This window comes from Procambarus clarkii, chromosome 23 (genome assembly GCF_040958095.1).
Source record: "Procambarus clarkii isolate CNS0578487 chromosome 23, FALCON_Pclarkii_2.0, whole genome shotgun sequence".
In the NCBI taxonomy this organism is placed as follows: Eukaryota; Metazoa; Arthropoda; class Malacostraca; order Decapoda; family Cambaridae; genus Procambarus; species Procambarus clarkii.
The window spans coordinates 34,844,155-34,864,509 of NC_091172.1; the positions used below are offsets into that span (position 1 = coordinate 34,844,155).

A 20,355-nucleotide genomic window follows, 5' to 3' on the forward strand; every position below is an offset into this window, starting at 1 on the left:
TTTGTCTTGCAGTAAATTAAGAAAATGCCCAATTTCTTGTCTGATGTTAAGAATAAAGCAGTGTATTCAAAACTACTTTGTGTAGAGAAAATTAATTCAAGTTAATTAATTCAAATAAGAGTTAATCCATTATCAAGGAATTTTCTAATTATCCAAACCTTTGTACCAAGTGCTGTACCATCGTGCCAGCCACAAGTAAACACATGTTCAGCATTCGTGGGAACATTCTTGCTTCTATAAGTATTGCTTTTTCCTGACCCCCTTAGAGAGGCATGAGGAGCAATGGCCTATAAAATAGCACATATGATTTGGAGCATTCTGTGTCTGCCATCAACTGGATCAGGCACCCAGAAAGGTAAGCATCCCAAAACAAACCTTATCCTGGTTGAAACTACTACTGAAAGTCAAGCGAATGGACAGAACTCTCCGAAGAAAAACAAGCTAACGAGCATGATGTCACCACTTGCCGCGCCGTCGTCTGTGCTGCTCCCCCTCTCCCAAGGAGGGGGAAGAGGGGGTAAGGGGGGAGCCTCCAGACCCATCGGGCACACGGTTTTCGCCTCCCGGGTTTGTCTCGTTGCCTTGAATTTGAGTAGATAGGTCCGGGGAGCCGAAGGGACTCTCCCAGAAAAACCAGCGTTGAATGCAATGAAACGCCATTTTCTGGGTGAGACCCGGAGGCTCCCTGGCATCTCTTCCCCTCCCTCCCTCCCTCTGTTCGCCGTTTTTTTCATGTGTTTTGACATCCAGCCTCAGAACGAAGGTGTGGGTTGCTGGTGCGAGGAGTTTGGGCCTGCCTCTTCCCCATCCTGGGGAGGGGGGAGCTGTGCAGACAGCAGCGTGGCAAGTGGTGACGTCATGCTTGTTTGCTTATTTTTTTTAGGGGAGTTCTGTCCACTCGTTTGACTTTCAGTAGTAGTTTCAACCAGAATAGGAGTTTGTTTTGGGATGCTTACCTTTCTGGGTGCCTGACCTGGTCGATGACAGACATAGAATGCTTCAAATCACATATGCTATTCCATAGGCCATTGCTCCTGGTGCCTCTCTGAGGGAACCAGGTTCTGGCTTGTGGTCCTGGTAGGCCTATGAACTCCATTCACACTGATTGATGCCAAAGTCTAATATATTACATATTAGCTTGGATAGCTCCGGGGAGCCTTCGAGTCTTGTCCAAAAAATGGCATTTCTTTACATTCAATGGTTTTTTCATGTCTTAAGTTAATTGCATTACATCCATATAATGTAGATGTAGTATAATTATATATACATAATTTGTATAAAACTTGGCAATAATAATTAAAATCTGCATATGATAAACGCATTACTATGGAGATCAATGTATGATGATGATTGCATTTTAAGTGTTAATATTTTTGAGAGTGTGCCTTGAATCCATGTTAGTAGTTTATATAACAAAATATTTAATATTGATTATTAGTATTATTCCCAAATTATGCTGTAAAAATCCTCTTATTTAGATGGGTATTTCTGCTGTTCTACTGTGTTGATAAATGTTTTGCAGACATTACTTCAGAATCCACCTGTGGCCCTTCTCCTTACTCTCACTACTCCTGAAGGCATCACAAGGTCTAGGATCATGGCTGATCCCCGAACCAGTCTGCTGTCATCTAGGGTGTCCAGTGAGTAAATACCTATTAGTTGGACTCTATCTTAAATGCTCCCTCAGAATACTGTATTAGGATTTGAACATGGTACAGTATGCCTGTTTGCTGTACAAGTAGTAGGGAAGTAGGGAGTTAAACTCATATATTGCAGTAGAATATGGGATCCAAAGTGGTCTGGGAAGCATTGCTGCAGGAGACAACTGTTTCATTGATTTTTTGTATAGTATCATCTTATGTTCTCTTTCATGCAGAGATCTGGTAAATCTTGAAAATTGACAAGTTCATAACTTGTACATGCTTTTTCTGTTTTATTCAAATCACCAACATTATCATTATCTTAAATTTTTCTCTTTCACTGGTGGTGAGGTGCAGCTTGGAAGAAATATGTTAGCAGTAAAGGAAAAGAAGATTTTAGATATTAAAAATGACATGGCTTCATTCACAATATTTCTGTGGGGAGCCCCCTTGGCTCCCTGGAGCTATCGGACTGATATATGCTATAGTCATCTGGGGCTTAAGTCAGTGGAGTTCTGCCTCCCAGTGACCACGAGCCAGAACCTGGCCCCCTCAGAGAGACACAGGGAGCAATGGCCTAAAGAAACCCTTTTGTATTTGGGAGTATTCCATGTCTGCCTTCGATCGGAGTTAGGCACCCAGAAAGATAGGCATCCCAAAACAATCTCCACTTGGTAGAAATTGCAACCTAAGATCAAACAGGGAGTCATAACTCCTCCCAAAAGAAACGAGTAAACTTCATCAGCCCGCCGTGTCGCTTGTCCGCGCAGCTCAACCCCCCAGCTGCCCACTCCACCGTTGCCTGGGCTTCCTGTAGGTAAAACTCCCTATGGGCCCTAGAAAACTCCGTCTGGGCTTGGTTAATTGATGGATGCGTCCTCCGAGTCCCATCTTGCTTTGTGCGAGTTTGAAGGTTGTTCGTTGTCCTTGCCTCAGGGGTGATGATCACCTGTTTTGCCTCTGTCACCGATCTGTTGGGTCGGTGACACCGTTGGCCTGGAGTCTTGTGATATGTGCTCCCTGCTCGTTCGTACTGCAATTTACCCATTCTTTTGAAGTTCTTAGGGGTCAGGTGGCATACTCGTTGCATTCTAGGTATAAGTTGTTCCAACACACTAGGTTGGTTGCCTGCTCGGATGCCCCAGAGCAGCCTCGTTTTGGATTTAGGGACCCGGACCTGGGGGCATTGGTCACTTCGACCTTGGTTCAGCTTTCCTTCAGAAGGCAAACCACCCACCTTCCCCGGTGGGTGTGGTTCGCCCTACTCCTTTCCCCCTGCTACCGGCTCCCAAACGTCTGAGGGTTTGAGTCGGGGCAGGGTTTAGTTGGTGTTGAGAGACTGGTGGCTCCAGGGGCTGGCCCATTCAAGACAGAGGCATTCGAGTCTGATCTTCCTGTTAAGGCTTCTGGGTCCTTCCAGCAAACCCCACTTCCTTGCCATCTTTACCCTGGACTCTGTCTTTTCTCCATGAGTGGAGGGTATTGAGGACAGCTGTGTTCCAGGGCCTAGTTTGGAGGCTCCTGGAGCTGGTGAGGAGTCACCCTGGGCGTCCTGGACTCCCCTTTGATCCTGCTTGGGCTTGGTGCCCTCATTGCGGGGGTTTATTGTTGCAGGGAGCAGAGTTTTCGTACCCCCTCTTCCCTGTACGAATATGACTCTTTTCCGGGTTCGGTTCCAGGTTCCCTTAGGTTCCTCGGCTCCCTCTTTCTGGAGGTTTTCTGCCTCTCGCGTCCTATCTAAGGATGTTCGGTAGGCTCTGTCTGGAGCTGTGTGTGGCATTGTTGCTTTCACCCCGCGCTGTGCAACAGAGCCCTCCTTGCCATACTTTACTAGCAGTTGTGACACAACACCAACACTAAATGTCCGTATTGGCGGTCTCCTGCCAGATTTTACCAGGTACATATTGAAGCAGTTAAGCACTGCAACATCTATTAGGTGGAAAAAGAACTTTTTCGTCCACTTCACAGACTTCCGCACGCACTCCACTGCACCAAGCATCATGTCACGTCTATCAACGAGGCGCATGTTCACGTTGTAGTCTATGACACAGTCTGGTTTATAAATGGGGAAGTGCGTTTGAAAGTGGACTTTGCCACTGTCCAACATGGCACCGGTGTGAATCGTAGTCAGCATATTCACCTCACGTCTGACCCTCCACCGCACTGAAAGCATATTGTCACACTTGAGCAGCTGGCAGTCACCCACTGCTATACCAATGCCAAACACTGGCATTTCCTTCCTATGGACCTTCACAGTGCACCATACGCCGGTGTTGTGGGCAAGGAGGTATCTGGACAACAAGGGGCTGGTGTAAAAGTTGTCGGTGAACAGTATATGCCCCTTGTTTAACAATGGTTCCTTCAGGGTTTTTACGACACTGCCGGAGAACCCGTGTTCATCTTGAGCTGGTATGTCGACGTCTGTACAGTACTGTACTGTACTGTATCCAGAATACAGAAGCATGTCCATGACAATACCAGTCTCACAATACCAGGCACGTTGTGCAGTTCAGTGGTTAAGGAGGAAATGGAGTCTGGGGTAGCCAGGGCATTGGCTGCGCTGTTGAACCTGGGTCGTGGTGACCCGTCTGCGTCTGCTAGAGTTTCGGTTCTGGCCTACCTCGACGACTGGCTAGTGTGGGCTCTCAGCCGGTCTGCTTGTCTGCTCGCCAGGGGATGTACTTCTTTTTCAGCTCACTGAGTTCGGGTTCATGGTGAACTGGCGGTAAAGAATTGGTTCTGTCCCACATTCGGACCTGGCTGGGTCTTGTTTGGGACTCTCTGGACCACGTCAATATCTCTCCCTCCGGAAGCATTGCTGTGCTGGTTTACTCGTTGGGTCGGGTTTGGCTTTGGCATCTGTTCTGGTTCCTTCGGGGATGCCCCTTCTGCCTCTCTCACAATCGCTGGGTTTAGCCTCCGGAGCCCTTGCGGCGGTTGCTGCCTAGCTGGCTTCCTCTTTGGGTTTTTCGGGGTTCAGTGCCTTGGCATCTATCCGAGCCCTTGCTTGATGTGTGGATGGACATGTCATCTCTCGGTGCCTTGTAACCAGTGCTCACAGGTCCGGCCAGGGGCACTGGGATCCGTCCTTACGTCAGGCTCACAGCACGGTGCGGGAGTTTGCGGCGGTTTGGCTGTCGCTTCAGTGGGTTTAAGTCGCCTGGAGTTTGATGATCCGTCTCCATTCGGACTGTTTCTCCAGTGGTTTACTGCCTGAACCGTAGGAGTTCTCTTCGGTCCTTGCCTCTTTGGGGCTGGTCGCTTCGAGTGACTCGTCTGCTGGTTTCTCGGGGTTCAGCTCTCCATGTAGTTCATATCCAGGGGAGTGTCCAACATCCTGGCAGTTGGCCTGTCTCAATTCATTACCCTGTCCATGGAATGAACTGTCGATGCCGACTCCTTCAGTTCGCTCTGCCGGAAGTACGAGCTCCTGGAAGTGGACCTCTTCATGTCGGTGTGGTCTTGGCGTCTCCTGATGTATGTGGCGTCATTTCCCGACTGCAGAGCGTTCGTGGTGGACACCTTTTGGTTGACTGATGCCAGGGTCTAATACATTCATACCAGCCCGAATAGCTCTTGGGAGCCTCCGGGTCTCACCCAGAAAATTGCATTTCATTACAGTCAATGCTGTTTTTTTCTCATTGGCAAAGACCAGGTATTCTTTGCTCTTACTTCTGTACTCTCATAGAGCACATGTTATCAGTACAGTCTCTAACTATTCAAACTTGAATTTCACACCAGCTTGTCTTCATTCACCAAAAGACTTACACACTCAAAGCTTTGGTTCACATTCGTCTAGCACAATGAACATTTCCTTTAAAATTGTTCACTGCATCCTTCCTTCTCTGTGCAATTCCTCCCATCTTGTTTCACACTGCCATTCCTGTCTTTAGTTTCAGCAGGCATATTTCCACTTACATTTAGTACAGTAATATGAATGGTTGGTCTTAACTTCTTTTATCACTGAAAATATAATGCAAATTTTTGTCTTGTTCTGTGAAATGGTATATCAATAATTTTGGTTGTTTTAGGTCAGATCAGTGTGGCTCCATCACTGTTTGAAGAAGACAGCTTGTTGTTGGATCTGGAAGGTGGCAGTGGAAAAGTTAGTATGGATATGGATACACCTGATGAGAAATTAGACTTTGAGGAAAGCACGAAGGAAGAAGATGACCAGGGAGGAGGACTCGGTGAAGTACAACAAACTGACATTGCTGAAGATGAACCTGACAAGAATGTCAGTGATTTGTATTCCAGCATTGAAATAGGAAAGCTTACAGGTAAATTGTAGATTTATCCTCTTAACATAATACAGTAACACTTGGCACATTCACAAAGTTGCCTCTTGGGAATGTGTGTGTATGCTGTACTATACTTAAGTGTTTAAAGTAGGTCTCCTTTTGAGGCATACAAGACCTTATCATTGTTTTGGGATTTTTTCTGGAATTGCGTTTAATATTCAATATAAAGGAATGGAAAAATAAATTTAGTATGATCTTCAATTAATTTTATATTCCTACATGATAGTGGAAAATTGGGCAGTATAAATTGCCTAGTGTATTAAATGGCCTTGGATTGATGACAATAAAACCCTGTCAGCATCCTAGTACTGTAGACTGTTATCACTTCAGATGCACATTCTATACTGTACTACAGTAAACCCACGTTGCACAGATTGTCTACCTAGCTTCAGTATGGTCTGACGGGGGTTGTTGGTAAAGACTGTTGTTGTACTGGCACGCTATTTCCCCTGCCCCAGACTCATATGAGTCTGTCCAATGGGACTTTATTTTAATTTTAATTTGGTCACGAGGGGCGAGTTTATTGAACGGTGCCACTCAACCTGTGAATAGACGTACCGCCATAGCAGCATGTACATTAGGGATTTTGCCTTAAGAAGCTCCTAAGTGTCCTGCTCAGAAAGGAGCTTTTCTCATTCAATCGAGGCCTGATTTTTATCCTAGGCTAGTCTGTACAGGCTGGATCTGTTGCAGTGCTAATGACAGAAGTTTAGTCTTCCCAGCAGATAACCTTGGTGTAGCGTGTAAAGTCCCGTTATCTGTTCTTTCACACTGCTTCTCTTGGAACACTTTATGGCGAGTGGGACTGTGTTCTCAAACTACTTGCAGGATAGTGGTGTGGCTTGTGAAGACTATATTTTGGCCAAAGGATAGCAATCAGACTTGAGAGTATTCCAGTATCCAGTAACGAACCCAGAGATCCCTTTTGAGCAGCAGTTTGATTATTTTCAGTTTAAAAATTTATCTGTGGTATTACAATTTAACCCATGTACTCTCATATAATATTTTGTTAATGTACATTTCAGATACCTCAGTGCTTTTTGGTAGAGGAGAAATCAACTTAAATGGAGAGAAGCGTTGTGTTGAGCGTGATAAGAGGAAACACATTTACCACATATCATCTCATGCTCATAATAAATCCCTTGAAGATAGGCCACTCTCCATAGATAAGGTGTGTGGCAGTTCTCGGGCACATTCTGTAGTCACAATTAGTGGGTTATCAAGATAATTATACATAAAAGGCTTAATCAATGACTGTAGTAAGTGTATGAGTTTAAGTTAAAAATGTAGAAGATTAGGTAGTGTTGAAAGTAGAAATGAAATGAAATGAAATGAAATGAACAGACTGAATGCCCTTGAATTTATTGCATTGAAATTTAGTATGAAAATTTGTCGTATAAATTAACAGTTCTTCTGTATTAAGTGCAAGTTGGTATATGAATGGTCTTACTGTGTTGCAGTCATTTTTACAGCTTCAGGTACTGATGGTCCCCCACACACCTATCTTATATTTGGAACAAATAATTCATGTCATTACAAGTAATAATGTGTATTTTTGATAGAGCAGCAATATGCAGTGCTGTGCTTGTATTTAGTACCAATGAATTGGGAATAATAGAAGACTGTAAAAGTGCACGTTAATAATTAAAAATAGGTGTGCTGTTGATCTACATGTACTGTTATTTACTGTTCTAGTATTTGCTATTTATTTTGCAGGCGAGTGGCTCAATTGGCTCTTTCTTTGATGAAAACCTTCCTGTGCGGTATCTTGTACGATATCTAACTTCTTCGTTCCTTCTATCTGGGCATGTTGGGTCATTAGTTCCTGATCGCACGGTCCGGGTCAGCGTTAAGGTGTTGGCCCTTAACTGTGTTGGGCTGGCTGTGATGGTGATGCCCTCGTTGATGGCTGAACCTATGTTTGTTGATGCAGCTGGGGAATTGGGTAAGTAAATATTGGCTGGATATGAGTTTCTTAATTATGTTATTGCAGGTGATGTGATTGTGGAATTTGGACTTGAAGTGTTTGTGTTCATCATGCAGATGGGGTTGGTCTTGAGGAGTTTGCCTTCATAATATAGTTTAAGTGTGGTTTGTAGTTGATGGTGAAATTTTAAAGTTGGGAGATATTTGTAAGTTGGCAGATCATTAGCAGGCTGGTAGTTTGGTTACTTAGGTCATACTTATATAGTTAAGTTGATAGTTTAATTTATAGTCTTGTAACTACTATACATGTACTTGAATAAAGGTTTTTATATATCAATTACCTGCCACATAGCTGAAGATTTGTTTTTATAAATATTTGTTCTAAATTCAGTTCCATGTGATAATGACTTTGATGTTATGAAGGTATAACTGTGTATTCCATCCACCTGGGCTCTAGGAGACTCGACTCTCAGAACCACACGCATGAGGCCGAAGCTCTATCGACCGAGCTATGAATAGTCTTGATAAGGAAAGTTTCCAGAAGTAGCATCCTGCTACCAAACTGGAATTTGTGAAGTTTCCTGATTACTATTGAAGCTCAGTGGAATTAGTGATCCACAACCATGTCAGGAAATAAGGAAACTTTTCTTATTAAGACTACTCATAGCCCAGTTGATAGAGCTTGGGCCTCACGTGCGTGGGGGTCCACGGGTCGAGTCTCCTAGAGCCCAGGTGAATGCAATGTTTATTTCTACAGAAGTGTGGATGACACTTTATATAATTGTGCAATGTATTAGGGGTCTTATTCAGTTGTTCTGTAAGGTTCTTACTATTTAACAAGCACTAAATTTGAAGAGGTGTTATCTAACCATAAGTGTAGGAACCTAGCCAATAGATTTACAAAGCAAGCCAGGTACAAAGGGCTTGCAAACACAAATGACTCAAAAAACCCATATTGTAGATAAAAATTAAAAAGTGTAAAGACATGCTTCTAAATTGCTTGCTGACCTAAAAGATAAGAACTATGATGAAAGATTAGTGATACAAAGTGTAGCGAGACTGGTTTACAAAATAAAAATTGGAGATATAATCACTACATAAAAAATGATGAGATGTATCGGTGAAATAGGTTAAGAGTTAGTTTTGAAACCTGCAATATCGAGAATAAAATGGCATGGGTACAAATTATGAAAACAAAGATCGATAAATTCCGTTTATTGATTTCTTTTATTAAAAAAAATTATCTTTTGAAAACTAAGTGTTAGACATATGACATTAATTAAATGTTAAATGAGAGGGAAGAGGGAGCTCAAACTACCAGAAGCTTCAGACCTTCATATAAACACAATTATAGGGAAGATATGATACCACGATCATGTCTGTTATTATGTAACTACTTCCATGTAATTATGCATGAGAGGTGCACATGGTTTGCACCCTGATAGTATCCTAAACCTTTGTTTCAGAGCTGCAGCAGCACATTGATGATACCTTGAGGTTTCACAGCCATTCCGACCCCCAACTTGGTGCAAGTGTGGGCATTGTTATTGGGCAGTTCATACGGGCTAGTCTTGTTCATGGTTGTGGACAGTATAATGATTTTGGTAGACCAGGGTTACCCTTATCTTCACTTCTTGAAGTGCTTTGCAAGGTTAGTATTATCACTTTAGCTACTCTTATATATTAATAAATATGTAAAAATTTTAAAGCTATTAAGGGTAAACAGCAGGCACTTAAAATCACTAAGGTAATATTCTTTAGGTACAGTCAACATTAATTTTTAGTACACGAGTTACTTAAATTATGTCTTTAGAGTAATTGTTATCTCTAGGTCCTGTTTTAGTTTAAAATGGTTTTGGGGAAGAGATTAATAGGTAAAATGTTGATAGCTATGCTATGAGGGATTGAAATGAGGGATGCTATGAAAATGTTGATAGCTATGCTATGTGTGGCTAGACATATATGATACCATGTACTGGAAATCAGTTAAAAAAAGTCAATGAAAGTCGTTGTTATATTTTGAGCACATGATAATAAACAGTACTGTATATTTCTAAGTCATTTCATTCTTTTGATTTCTAAAGTAAGTTCTGCAAGCTCCACAAAAACGTGACGAGTGTGTGCACAGTTATGCTTGAATAGCATATGGCATTGATAGTGCACGCAACTATACAAACATTGGGGCAGGGGTCACGTATGGTGTTAAGGAGACACTGGTTAACCCCTAAAGGGCATAATACATATATAGCCGGAGTGAGTAACTATTGCGGGACGGCGCACCGCATCTATGAGTGGTTGGGAGTACCACGTAAGATTTTAAAGTCCCGCGGCTACACGGGGTTCACAGGAGCTTCCTCGGGCCTCTAGTAAACAGACAGCATTTAAAAAAAAAAATCGTGAGCAACATTCCCGGGTATGGGGAACCTCGGTACTGAGTGGGCAACCAAGGCTGGCGCATCTACTATGTTATCCATCAGTTTGTTCTTTATATTAACAACTCTGTTCCCAAACCAGTATTTACCCAGGTCTTTCCTAAATCTAAACTTATCCATTTCATATCACTTATTTTGTATTCTGTTGTGTGCATATTTGAAACCTTGTATATATTCCCTTTGTTATGCCTTTTCATTTATTTATGTACGTACTTCAATCTTGTCAACCCTAATTCTTTGTTTCTCTAGAGAGTGCAAGCAGCTTGTGTATAGGTTGCTAACCTAAGTACCAGGCCTTTTGGGTCACTTCTGTGGATGCCTTTGCATATAATCCTTGTTGTCTTTGGGGAAATTACGTTTTATGACCCTCGCCAATCTTATAGCTGCAAGTCATTTTTTCCAGTTGTGGAATTCTTCAATGCCCAGCTCAAGCTTAAGTTTGGTTCCTTTGGCTTGTCTTCTGTTCTGGCCTTATTGGCTGCTGTTTAGACCATTGTATGGTGATGAGCTTCCATGTGGCCCACATTGCCTACAGAAAGGGTCATGTTGGGCCGAGAGTCTGGCTGCTTGCTTTTGTTGCTAATGCTTCTCTTTTTTCTTCCCATGTCATTCCTGCAGAGGCAGTGAATTGGGTCAATGTTGTGGATTATTTTGCTGGCTTCGATTGTCCTTGATCACCAGTCTGGTGCTCTTTCAGTTTAGCTTCCTCCCTGATAGTCTTATTATAGGGAGCGGCAGAATACAAATGCTCGGAAAAGGGGCTTTGATTTATGATTTTTTTTTACTAAGAATGACATTCTGCTGCTCTTGTTCCTCCATTTCTTTTCTGTTCTCCTATACCTCTATACAGTTTCAGCATAAGGTTGTATGTAGAGAGTGTTGATGATGACTAGGAGACATGTTCTGAAGGGCATTAATTTTAGTGAATGAGCTGCAATTAGTCTACTGGTCATTCTTTACTGGAAGAAATTCTACAGTACCTTCCAAGCACCTTATATGACTTCCATACATAAATAGCTTAAAAGGGTCCCTACAACACTGACACAGTATGTCATTCAAGTTCAAAAATCGTATTAATAAATGTCTACACATTTATGGCTTAGTTTACACATAATTACTGTACATTATTAACTTAAAAAAAATTCATAATTTCACCCACTGCATAACTGTACACATTCTGGTCGAAGGATAAAGTAGTACTTATTTTTAGGGAGCAACAGAATAAATAATATACTCAAAGAACTTTTCATATTACTCAAAGCCTGTTTAAAAAAGTGTTCAATCAAAATGTTTTTGGTAGCATGTCGATTAAGTTTTATTATGTTGTAATTTTGTCTACATGACACATATTGGATTAACTTGTATTGTTTAGATTGCCATATTTATGAATTAACTTTTAAGTATAAAAATTAATTCCATTTACCATTGCAGTTACTCGGGAACGAGTCGAGCGTAACAGCACGAGGTGCTGTGGGTGGCCTGGGACTGTGCCTGGGAGAGCTGCTCCATTCCTTTCATGCAGCAGTGATACTCACGGTTTTGCCTCATTTAGTAAATACAGCCTCAAACCCCTATTGGTTGGTCAAAGTAAGTTTTGGGGGTGGTTATGCATTATTATTATTATGACTTTATAATTAACTGTTCTCTGTATATATGTATTCAAAGTTATGTGGTTTCATTTTGCATGTTCTTTTCTAGGTTTTTATGTAGACTATTCATATTACAGGTTGAGCTGTGTGATCTTCTGTCAGGATTACCTCTGAGTTATACAGATCATGTAGAAAGCAGTAGTAGTTACAGCACTACAGGCAGCTCTGTTCCTCTCAGGCCTGCAGACAGGTTTTCTCATCGTGTGTTGACAGCCGTTCTGATTCCACTCCTGGCAGATCAGGACCCCAGAGTTCGTTCAGCGGCTGCTTCAGCTTGTGTCAAGTAAGTTAATCAAAAGAGTCATGAAAGTGGCACTCGAGTAATACGAAGGAAATGTTGGTGCAGTATATTTGGTCATTTACTTATTTCACAAATGTTGGATTGAATAATTGTAATGTGGAAAAAAATATTTTTTGTGTATTATGAAAAGCACCTATCTGAGAAGACTTGTAAACAGGTTAAGGCCTCGGCCTTAACCTTAACACAAGTCATTGCTGAAAAAAAAGGCTTTAAATGTTGTAAACTTTTGAAGGTCATGGCACCTGCATTAATTTTGGGTTGACTCTGTTTCACCACTGCATATGGTGAAACTAGTGGGAGCCCTGAGGACAGAGTTGGACTCTCTGCGGGAGGAGGTGCGTCAGCTTAAAAAACAACGAGAAGTAACGAAGGAGGAGACCAGCAGTAAAGGGACCTCGTCTTGGAGAGTTGCGAAAGACAGGGGCCTTAAGAAGACTTTGATAAAGCCGCCTTCAAACGCCATAGCAACTTCAAATTCATTTGACGTTTTGGAGGACGAGTGCTGTGGAGAGACTGTGGATCGCGCAAAAGGGAAAGCAACGAAGAGAAAGGAAGCGCAGGCCCCTCAGAAAGTAAAGGAAGTACCTAAGCAAACATTAGTTGTGGGAGATTCCCAGATAAGGTATTTGGATAGAACGTTTTGTGCTAGAGATAGGGGGAACAGGTTAAGGGTTTGCTATCCCGGAGCTGGCATTGGTGATATTATAAACAACATGAATGATATTATGGCTGGTAATGGGAACAATCCCATTATTTGCATTAGCGTGGGAGGAAATGATGTTGGTAGAGTCAGGAGTGAGGAACTGATTCAGAGGTATAAAACAGCCATAGAGTTAGTTAGGAGCAAGGGAGGAATCCCGATCATATGTGGCATTCTTCCAAGAAAGGGAGTGGGAAATGAATGGATATCGAGGGCACTTGGTGTCAATTGCCGGCTGGAAAGATATTGCAAATCAAATGCAATATCTTTCATAGACAACTGGGAACACTTCTATGGAAGAAATGAAATGTATGCTCGTGATGGGGTGCATCTATCGAGAGCTGGGGTTGTTGCTGTTGCGAACTCGCTAGAAGAAGTGGTTAGAGGTGTTTGTTTGGGTTTAAACTGTTAGTAGATAGAGGTATGGGAATTGATTTGGAGGAAGGAGGTAATAAAAGTATGTGTTTGTGGGAGAAAGGAATTGGCAAAACGATCAGGGAAAGAGAAGGTCCGCAAAATAACAATTCACTTAGGGTATATTACACTAACAGTAGAAGTCTAAGAAATAAAATTAACGAATTAAATGCTCTTGTCTGCACAGAAAAAATAGATATTATTGCACTTACCGAAACGTGGATGAATGTAGAAAATAGAGAACTATTAGCTGAATATCAAATATATGGATTTAAACTATTTCACACAGATAGATATATTAGACGAGGAGGTGGAGTAGCCATATATGTTAGGGACAATTTGAAATGTAGTCTCAAAGAGGGAATCAAAACTGAGCCACACTCAGAAACTATTTGGATTGAATTAAACGAAAAAGCTAATAATATTATAATAGGAGTAATATATAGGCCACCAAATTTAGACAGAATGGAAGCAAAGCATCTATGGGATGAAATATCTAGAGCATCTAGATCTAACAGTATTTATGTCATGGGTGACTTTAATTTTAGCGGAATAAACTGGTTGAACAAAACGGGGAATAGTGAAGCAGAAGATTTTCTAGAATTAATTGACGATTGCTTTCTTACGCAACACATTAAGGAACCAACACGGGAAAATAATATTTTAGATTTAGTGTTAACTAACAGGGAAACGCAAATTAATGACATCGAAATAGGGAGTGAGCTAGGGAGCAGTGATCACAAAGAAATCAGATTTAGCATAGAATGGAATAGACCAGTAGGAGAAAATTCTGTTAAAGTGCCAGATTTTCGAAAAGCTGATTTTAATAGCCTAAGAAATTTTTTGGGTCAAATTGATTGGAAAGGCTTGGGTATGGGGTGTGGGCCGGTCTTGGAGCGAGACATGAACCCAGCGATAGGTGACTTAAATGGGGATTTCGATGTGGATTCAATATATAACTTATTTAAGAATATTCTAAACAAAGCACAGGAACGTAGTATACCATACAAATTGAATAGATCGTATACTAATGACCCAAAGTGGATAACAAAGAATTTGAAGAACCTTATAGGTAAAAAGAGAGCTTGGTACAAAAGGATTAAAAATGGGGAGGTCACTTTAGAACAGGAATTCGTACAACTGGTTAGAAATGTTAAAAAAGAGATAAGGAAAGCAAAAAGAAACTATGAAGTTCGCATAGCAGGGCAAGCAAAGACAAATCCTAAAGGGTTTTTTCAGTTATATCGTACTAAGACTAGGGAAAGGATAGGTCCATTAAAAACTGAGACAGGTCAAATAACAGATAGTGATGAAGAGATGAGTAGTATTTTTAATAAATATTTTGTATCTGTATTTACTAAAGAAGAACTTAACAATATGCCTTCAGCCGAACAAGTCTATGTGGGTGGGGACGAGGACAGGTTGACGAGTTTAGCAGTTACCAGGGAGGATGTTCTTAAACAAATAGTAAAACTCAAACCAAACAAATCCCCAGGGCCGGATGAAGTGTTTGCTAGGGTGCTTAAAGAATGCAAAGAGGAGCTTTGTGACCCACTGTCAACCATATTTAATAAATCAATAGAGTCAGGCAGAGTGCCAGAGTTTTGGAAAGTTGCTAATGTGATACCAGTTTTTAAGAAAGGAGATAGATCACTTGCGTCTAACTATCGACCAATTAGCCTAACGTCTATTGTGGGAAAGTTACTCGAATCTATAATAGCAAATAAAATTCGTCTTCATCTTGAAAAACATAAATTAATAATTGAGTCGCAACATGGTTTTATAAATGGCCGTTCATGTTTAACAAATTTGTTATCTTTTTATTCTAGCATTGTTGAGGCAGTTGATAGTGGTAAGGATTGCGATGTTGTATACCTTGACTTTAGCAAAGCTTTTGATACAGTGCCACATGAAAGACTGATTAAAAAAATAGAGTCTCATGGTATTGGGGGTGCTATATTAAGCTGGATTAGGGCATGGCTATACCAAAGGAAACAGAGAGTTAGTATAAATGGAATCAAGTCAGAGTGGGAAAATGTTGTAAGTGGAGTGCCTCAAGGCTCTGTCCTGGGACCTCTGTTGTTTATAATATATATAAATGATTTAGATTCAGGTTTGAGTAGCAACATTTGCAAATTTGCCGATGATACGAAAATCGGTAGGGAAATTAATTCGGAGGAGGACTCACTATCACTTCAAGTTGATCTAGATAGGGTTTTGAAATGGTCAAAGGATTGGCAGATGCAGTTTAATGCTGATAAATGTAAAGTTCTGAGGTTAGGTAATGATGATAGAGTTACAAGATACGAGCTAGATGGTGTTGTGATTGCGAAGTCGGATTGCGAAAGGGATCTGGGAGTTATGATTAGTAAGAATTTAAAACAAAAGGATCAATGCATAAATGTTCGTAATAAGGCAAATCGGACACTTGGATTTATTAATCGCAGCGTTAGTAACAAGACACCTGGTGTGGTTCTCAAGCTATATCTTGCTCTAGTTAGGCCCCATTTAGATTATGCAGTTCAGTTTTGGTCGCCATATTATAGAATGGATATAAATTCACTTGAACGTGTCCAGCGTAGGATGACTAAGTTAATTCCCCAAATTAGAAATCTTTCATATGAAGAAAGATTAACAAAGCTTAAGTTGCATTCACTGGAAAGGCGAAGAGTTAGGGGTGACATGATAGAGGTTTACAAGTGGATGAATGGACATAACCGGGGGGATATTAATAGGGTATTAAAAGTATCAACACAGGACAGAACACGAAACAATGGATATAAATTGGATAAGTTTAGATTTAGGAAAGACTTGGGTAAATACTGGTTCAGTAACAGGGTTGTTGATTTGTGGAACCAATTGCCGCGTAACATTGTGGAGGTGGGGTCCCTCGATTGTTTCAAGCACGGGTTGGACAAGTATATGAGTGGGATTGGGTGGTTATAGAATAGGAGCTGCCTCGTATGGGCCAATAGGCCTTCTGCAGTTCCCTTTGTTCTTATGTTCTTATGTTCTTATATGAGCTGGGGATATTCTGACCTTGATATAGATTGGTAAATAATTTATCAGATTGAACATGAGCAGAATCCACATGATAATGGCACTATGGAGCAAAAGTACGCAATAAGTGATGTATTCCCTGGATTCTCAAACCAGGACTAGATGACAAATGGTCTCCAGAATGTGTAGGTCTCATTCTTGGCAAGGAATGAAGGATTTATATGCATGGAGGCACACAGGTGTGTCACCCCTCCAAAAGGAGATGACTCCCTGAAAGCACAACAATGCTTACAGTAACCCTCCACAGCCTCAGCATTTTACATGAAAATTCAGGGGCTAGCCTGGATCAAGAGAACCCCTATAGAAAGAAGAAGTCTTGTAAGGAGTAGTGGGCACTTCAATCACAATGTACAGTGTACTGAGAGGAAAAGACAAAGTGCTCCAGATGAAGGTCACCAGAATAAAGGAAACAGGTTGAAAGTGAAAACACAGATGAGACAGAAATTTATGAAAATTCTTGTATGCAGTGAGAATAATAAACAAGTGGAATGATCTTGAACGTGAGATGATGGAAGCAACCATCATTCACATCTTCAAAAGAAAGTATGACAAAGTACTAGAGGGTCAAGATGTATAGGTGTACCAGGTATAATAACTATGAAATGTTCCTCAAGAGGTGGATGAATCTCAATAATCAACACCCTATTTTTTTCATCACTTCTATGCATTATTTTAAAAGTATTCTCTCCACCTACGTCTGATCTCGTCTTCACTATGTAACATTCTCCTGTGATTATATTTTGCCTTACCATTTAGCCATCCACCAATATCTATTGCAGTCACTTACCTATTTCCAAGGGAGCACATAATGATGTTATGGGTGTTAAATTGACTGGGGGTTGTGGTCCACTGAAAGCTCTGTTTGTTAATGAGTTAAATGCTGTTGGGTCTTGGTGTAAAGTTGTTGGGTGATTGCACAAACATCCTCACCCTTGTCCAGGGGAATCTTGAGTAACCTAACAGGCTTCCTGTCAAAGGCAATGGAAAATTAAACCATATTATCTTGCTTAACTGCTATTGTTTTTAAATACCATATTCATTATACAAAATGTATTATGTTTACCCCAGATTAGTACCTGAAATAATGAGCACTGGAGACTTGATTCATAAAGTGGCTTCCAGTCTTGTGCATAGTGGCTGCCTCAAAGGTGATAAGGAGGACTTTGGAAATTATTCACAGTCACCACAGCACTGGTCCTGCAGGGGCCTTCCCTCGTTGCCAGTTACACCACTCCATCGGCTCTTTACTGAGATGCACGTTAATCCAGCTGAATGGTAAGAACCTGTGCCGATCTGTTGTATCTCTTGTTATTGGAGGTAAATGTGCTTAATTAATATTTAAACACTACCATTATTTATTTATATTACATGTTCAGTTTTGTGTGTTGCATTTGTATAGTCTTTGAATCAAGTCAATAGATATTTGAAGCATTTACAAATGAGTTTATTATTATAATTTTTTTTTAGGTTTACAGCATTTAAAGTAAAGTTATATTCTAACTGACACTTCAGCAGCATTGAAAGTAATTAATTTCAATATTTAAATATTCACAGATGTATGTTGTATTTTTGTTTTGGGTGTTGCACTCCTATGTTGGTAGCTTAGAGACTAGGCACATTTTTTATGTACTGTATCTCCACAATATAATTGACCATTACAGCTGAAAAGTAAACAAAAAAATTGACACAAATATGATATCATCATGCAATGTTGCATTAATTTATAATACAGTTGTTTTAGTATAGTTCGAGATATTTTTATCAAGGAATAATAGTTGAGTATTGCTTGCGAAGAATATCTCAAGTGTGTGGCAATCAGTTTGCGTCGCATAAAAATTAGAATTTTGGGTTTTCCAAGATTGTTAAAAAGTTATAAAGTTAGATTTCATAAAGTTAGATTTCATTCCCCTGTAGTCAGTGACAGGTAAGCACTGACAAATAAGCACCACTGACACCACCTGGTCACCCCTAATAGATTCACATAGCAATAATTGCTATTCCATCAGTTTCTGATTATCACTTGCAGGGAGTTAGGGTGACTGCTCATGTTTTTATATAATAGTGAGCTGAATAAATGGTGGTGGCTTCAGTTAGACTCCCTATTGTCTTCTTTTGGTATTAACTTGACAATTTATACAAGGGGTGCTTATGATAGCCGGGGACAAGGTTGACAAGAGCTTTGTGGATGATGAGAATCCTGAGTAGGCCATGTGGACTCTGGCTCTGAGAGCATCCAAGAGAATGCACTCCAGTTTTTATTCCATATTATCTGTAGTCATATATGATCTTAACACCACAATTGCATTAGATTGTCTTTTTTTTTTTATTTTATCTGACCATCTTTCAAACATTCTTAAAGTTTGGCATTACTGTTAGGTTTGGCCATGGAGTTGGTGGACTCAATGGCCAAACCTTTTCCTGTTTCTTCTTCACTTATTCCAGTATTTCATTGCCCCAGATACTTTTCATTCCTTAATTACTCTGCTCTCTAGCAGGTTTTGCTCACTTAGATGTCTTTGGGAAATTCTGGGAAGGGGAGTTCTTAGGAGGAGCAAGGTATTAAAAAATAGTCAAATACGAGGTACTGTACTTAAATGCAAATTTGTTTTGTTTATTCATATAGTGGATATTGTGTTAATATTTTAAGGATATAATGTACCCTGACATGTGCATCTCATTTCTTGCAGCCATGGTTCAGCCCAAGGTCCTGTGACCTCACAGGTCTCTCAGTCTCTCTCCCGCCTTATATGTGCATTTACAACTCATCTCATGAGTACCAACAGCAAGTTCTTAATGGTTTGTATATTAGATTTTACTGTTGAAAAGGTAGTGAAATGTCCTTTAAATTGTTATCTGCCCTCCTCCATTAATATCTCTAAATAATGAACACTTGAAAAGTGTTAGGTTATATCTCCAGCAAATGAAGTAGAGTTTATACCATCATGGAATATTTATTCCATTTAACTAGGCTTAGGAAGAGTTCTAGAAAACAATTCAGCAAAACTTGCAAAATAATACTGTGCTGTTCTTTTCAAATTACCCTAATTTTCTGAGGGGAGCCCCATCAGCTTCCTGGAGCTATTGGACTGATATTAGCTATAATAGTCTGGGGCTTCAGTCATACAGACTTCTATGCCTACCAGGAACCACGAGGCAGAACCTGATTCCCTCGGGGAGGCACGGGGAGCAATGGCCTATGAAAACTCCACCCTTTGAACATACTGCCATCGACTGGGAATAGGCACCCAGGTAGGTAGGCGGCCCAAAACAGACCCCAACTGGTAGAAAAGTGTAACCCAGGACTGAAGAGAGCCCAAGAACACCCCTTGGGGGAGTTCTTACCTTGAGAAGAAAAACAAGGTAACAAGCAAATCATCATCGACCCAGAGCATCGCTCATTGGCTTCCTTCCCCTCCTCTTCACGCAAACGCGCGCACACACTTGGAGAAGATTCAGCTGTATGCCACCAGACTCGTTCTGGAACTGAGAGGTATGAGTTACGAGGAAAGACTAAAGGAGCTGAAACTCACGGCCCTGGAAGACAGAAGAGTAAGGGGAGACATGATAACCACCTGCAAAATTCTCAGGGGAATTGACAAGGTAGACAAAGACAAACTCTTTAGCACGGATGGAACACGAACAAGGGGACACAGGTGGAAACTTAGTACCCAGATGAGCCACAGAGACATTAGAAAGAACTTTTTCAGTGTGAGAGTAGTTAGTAAATGGAATGCTTTAGGCAGAGATGTGGTGGAGACTGACTCCATACACAGTTTCAAATGTAGATATGATAGAGCCCAGTAGGCTCAGGAATCTGTACACCAGTTGATTGACAGTTGAGAGGCGGGACCAAAGAGCCAAAGCTCAACCCTCGCAAGTTATGCCGGAGGTTTCCGGCTTCCCATGTTTTGTCTTCAGAGGTGCGGGAAGTC

General features: G+C 40.9%; 1 protein-coding gene across 1 annotated transcript in view; it reads left to right on the forward strand.

Annotated features, from left to right (window-relative positions):
* Window positions 1–20,355, forward strand: part of htt (huntingtin) — a 154,737-nt gene that overhangs the window by 17,961 nt on the left and 116,421 nt on the right. The window contains 9 exon segments of the mRNA XM_045751464.2: window positions 1,523–1,640; window positions 5,672–5,920; window positions 6,967–7,112; window positions 7,658–7,886; window positions 9,334–9,518; window positions 11,731–11,886; window positions 12,026–12,231; window positions 17,492–17,698; window positions 19,111–19,219. Coding sequence (XP_045607420.2) covers window positions 1,523–1,640; window positions 5,672–5,920; window positions 6,967–7,112; window positions 7,658–7,886; window positions 9,334–9,518; window positions 11,731–11,886; window positions 12,026–12,231; window positions 17,492–17,698; window positions 19,111–19,219 — 1,605 coding nt within the window.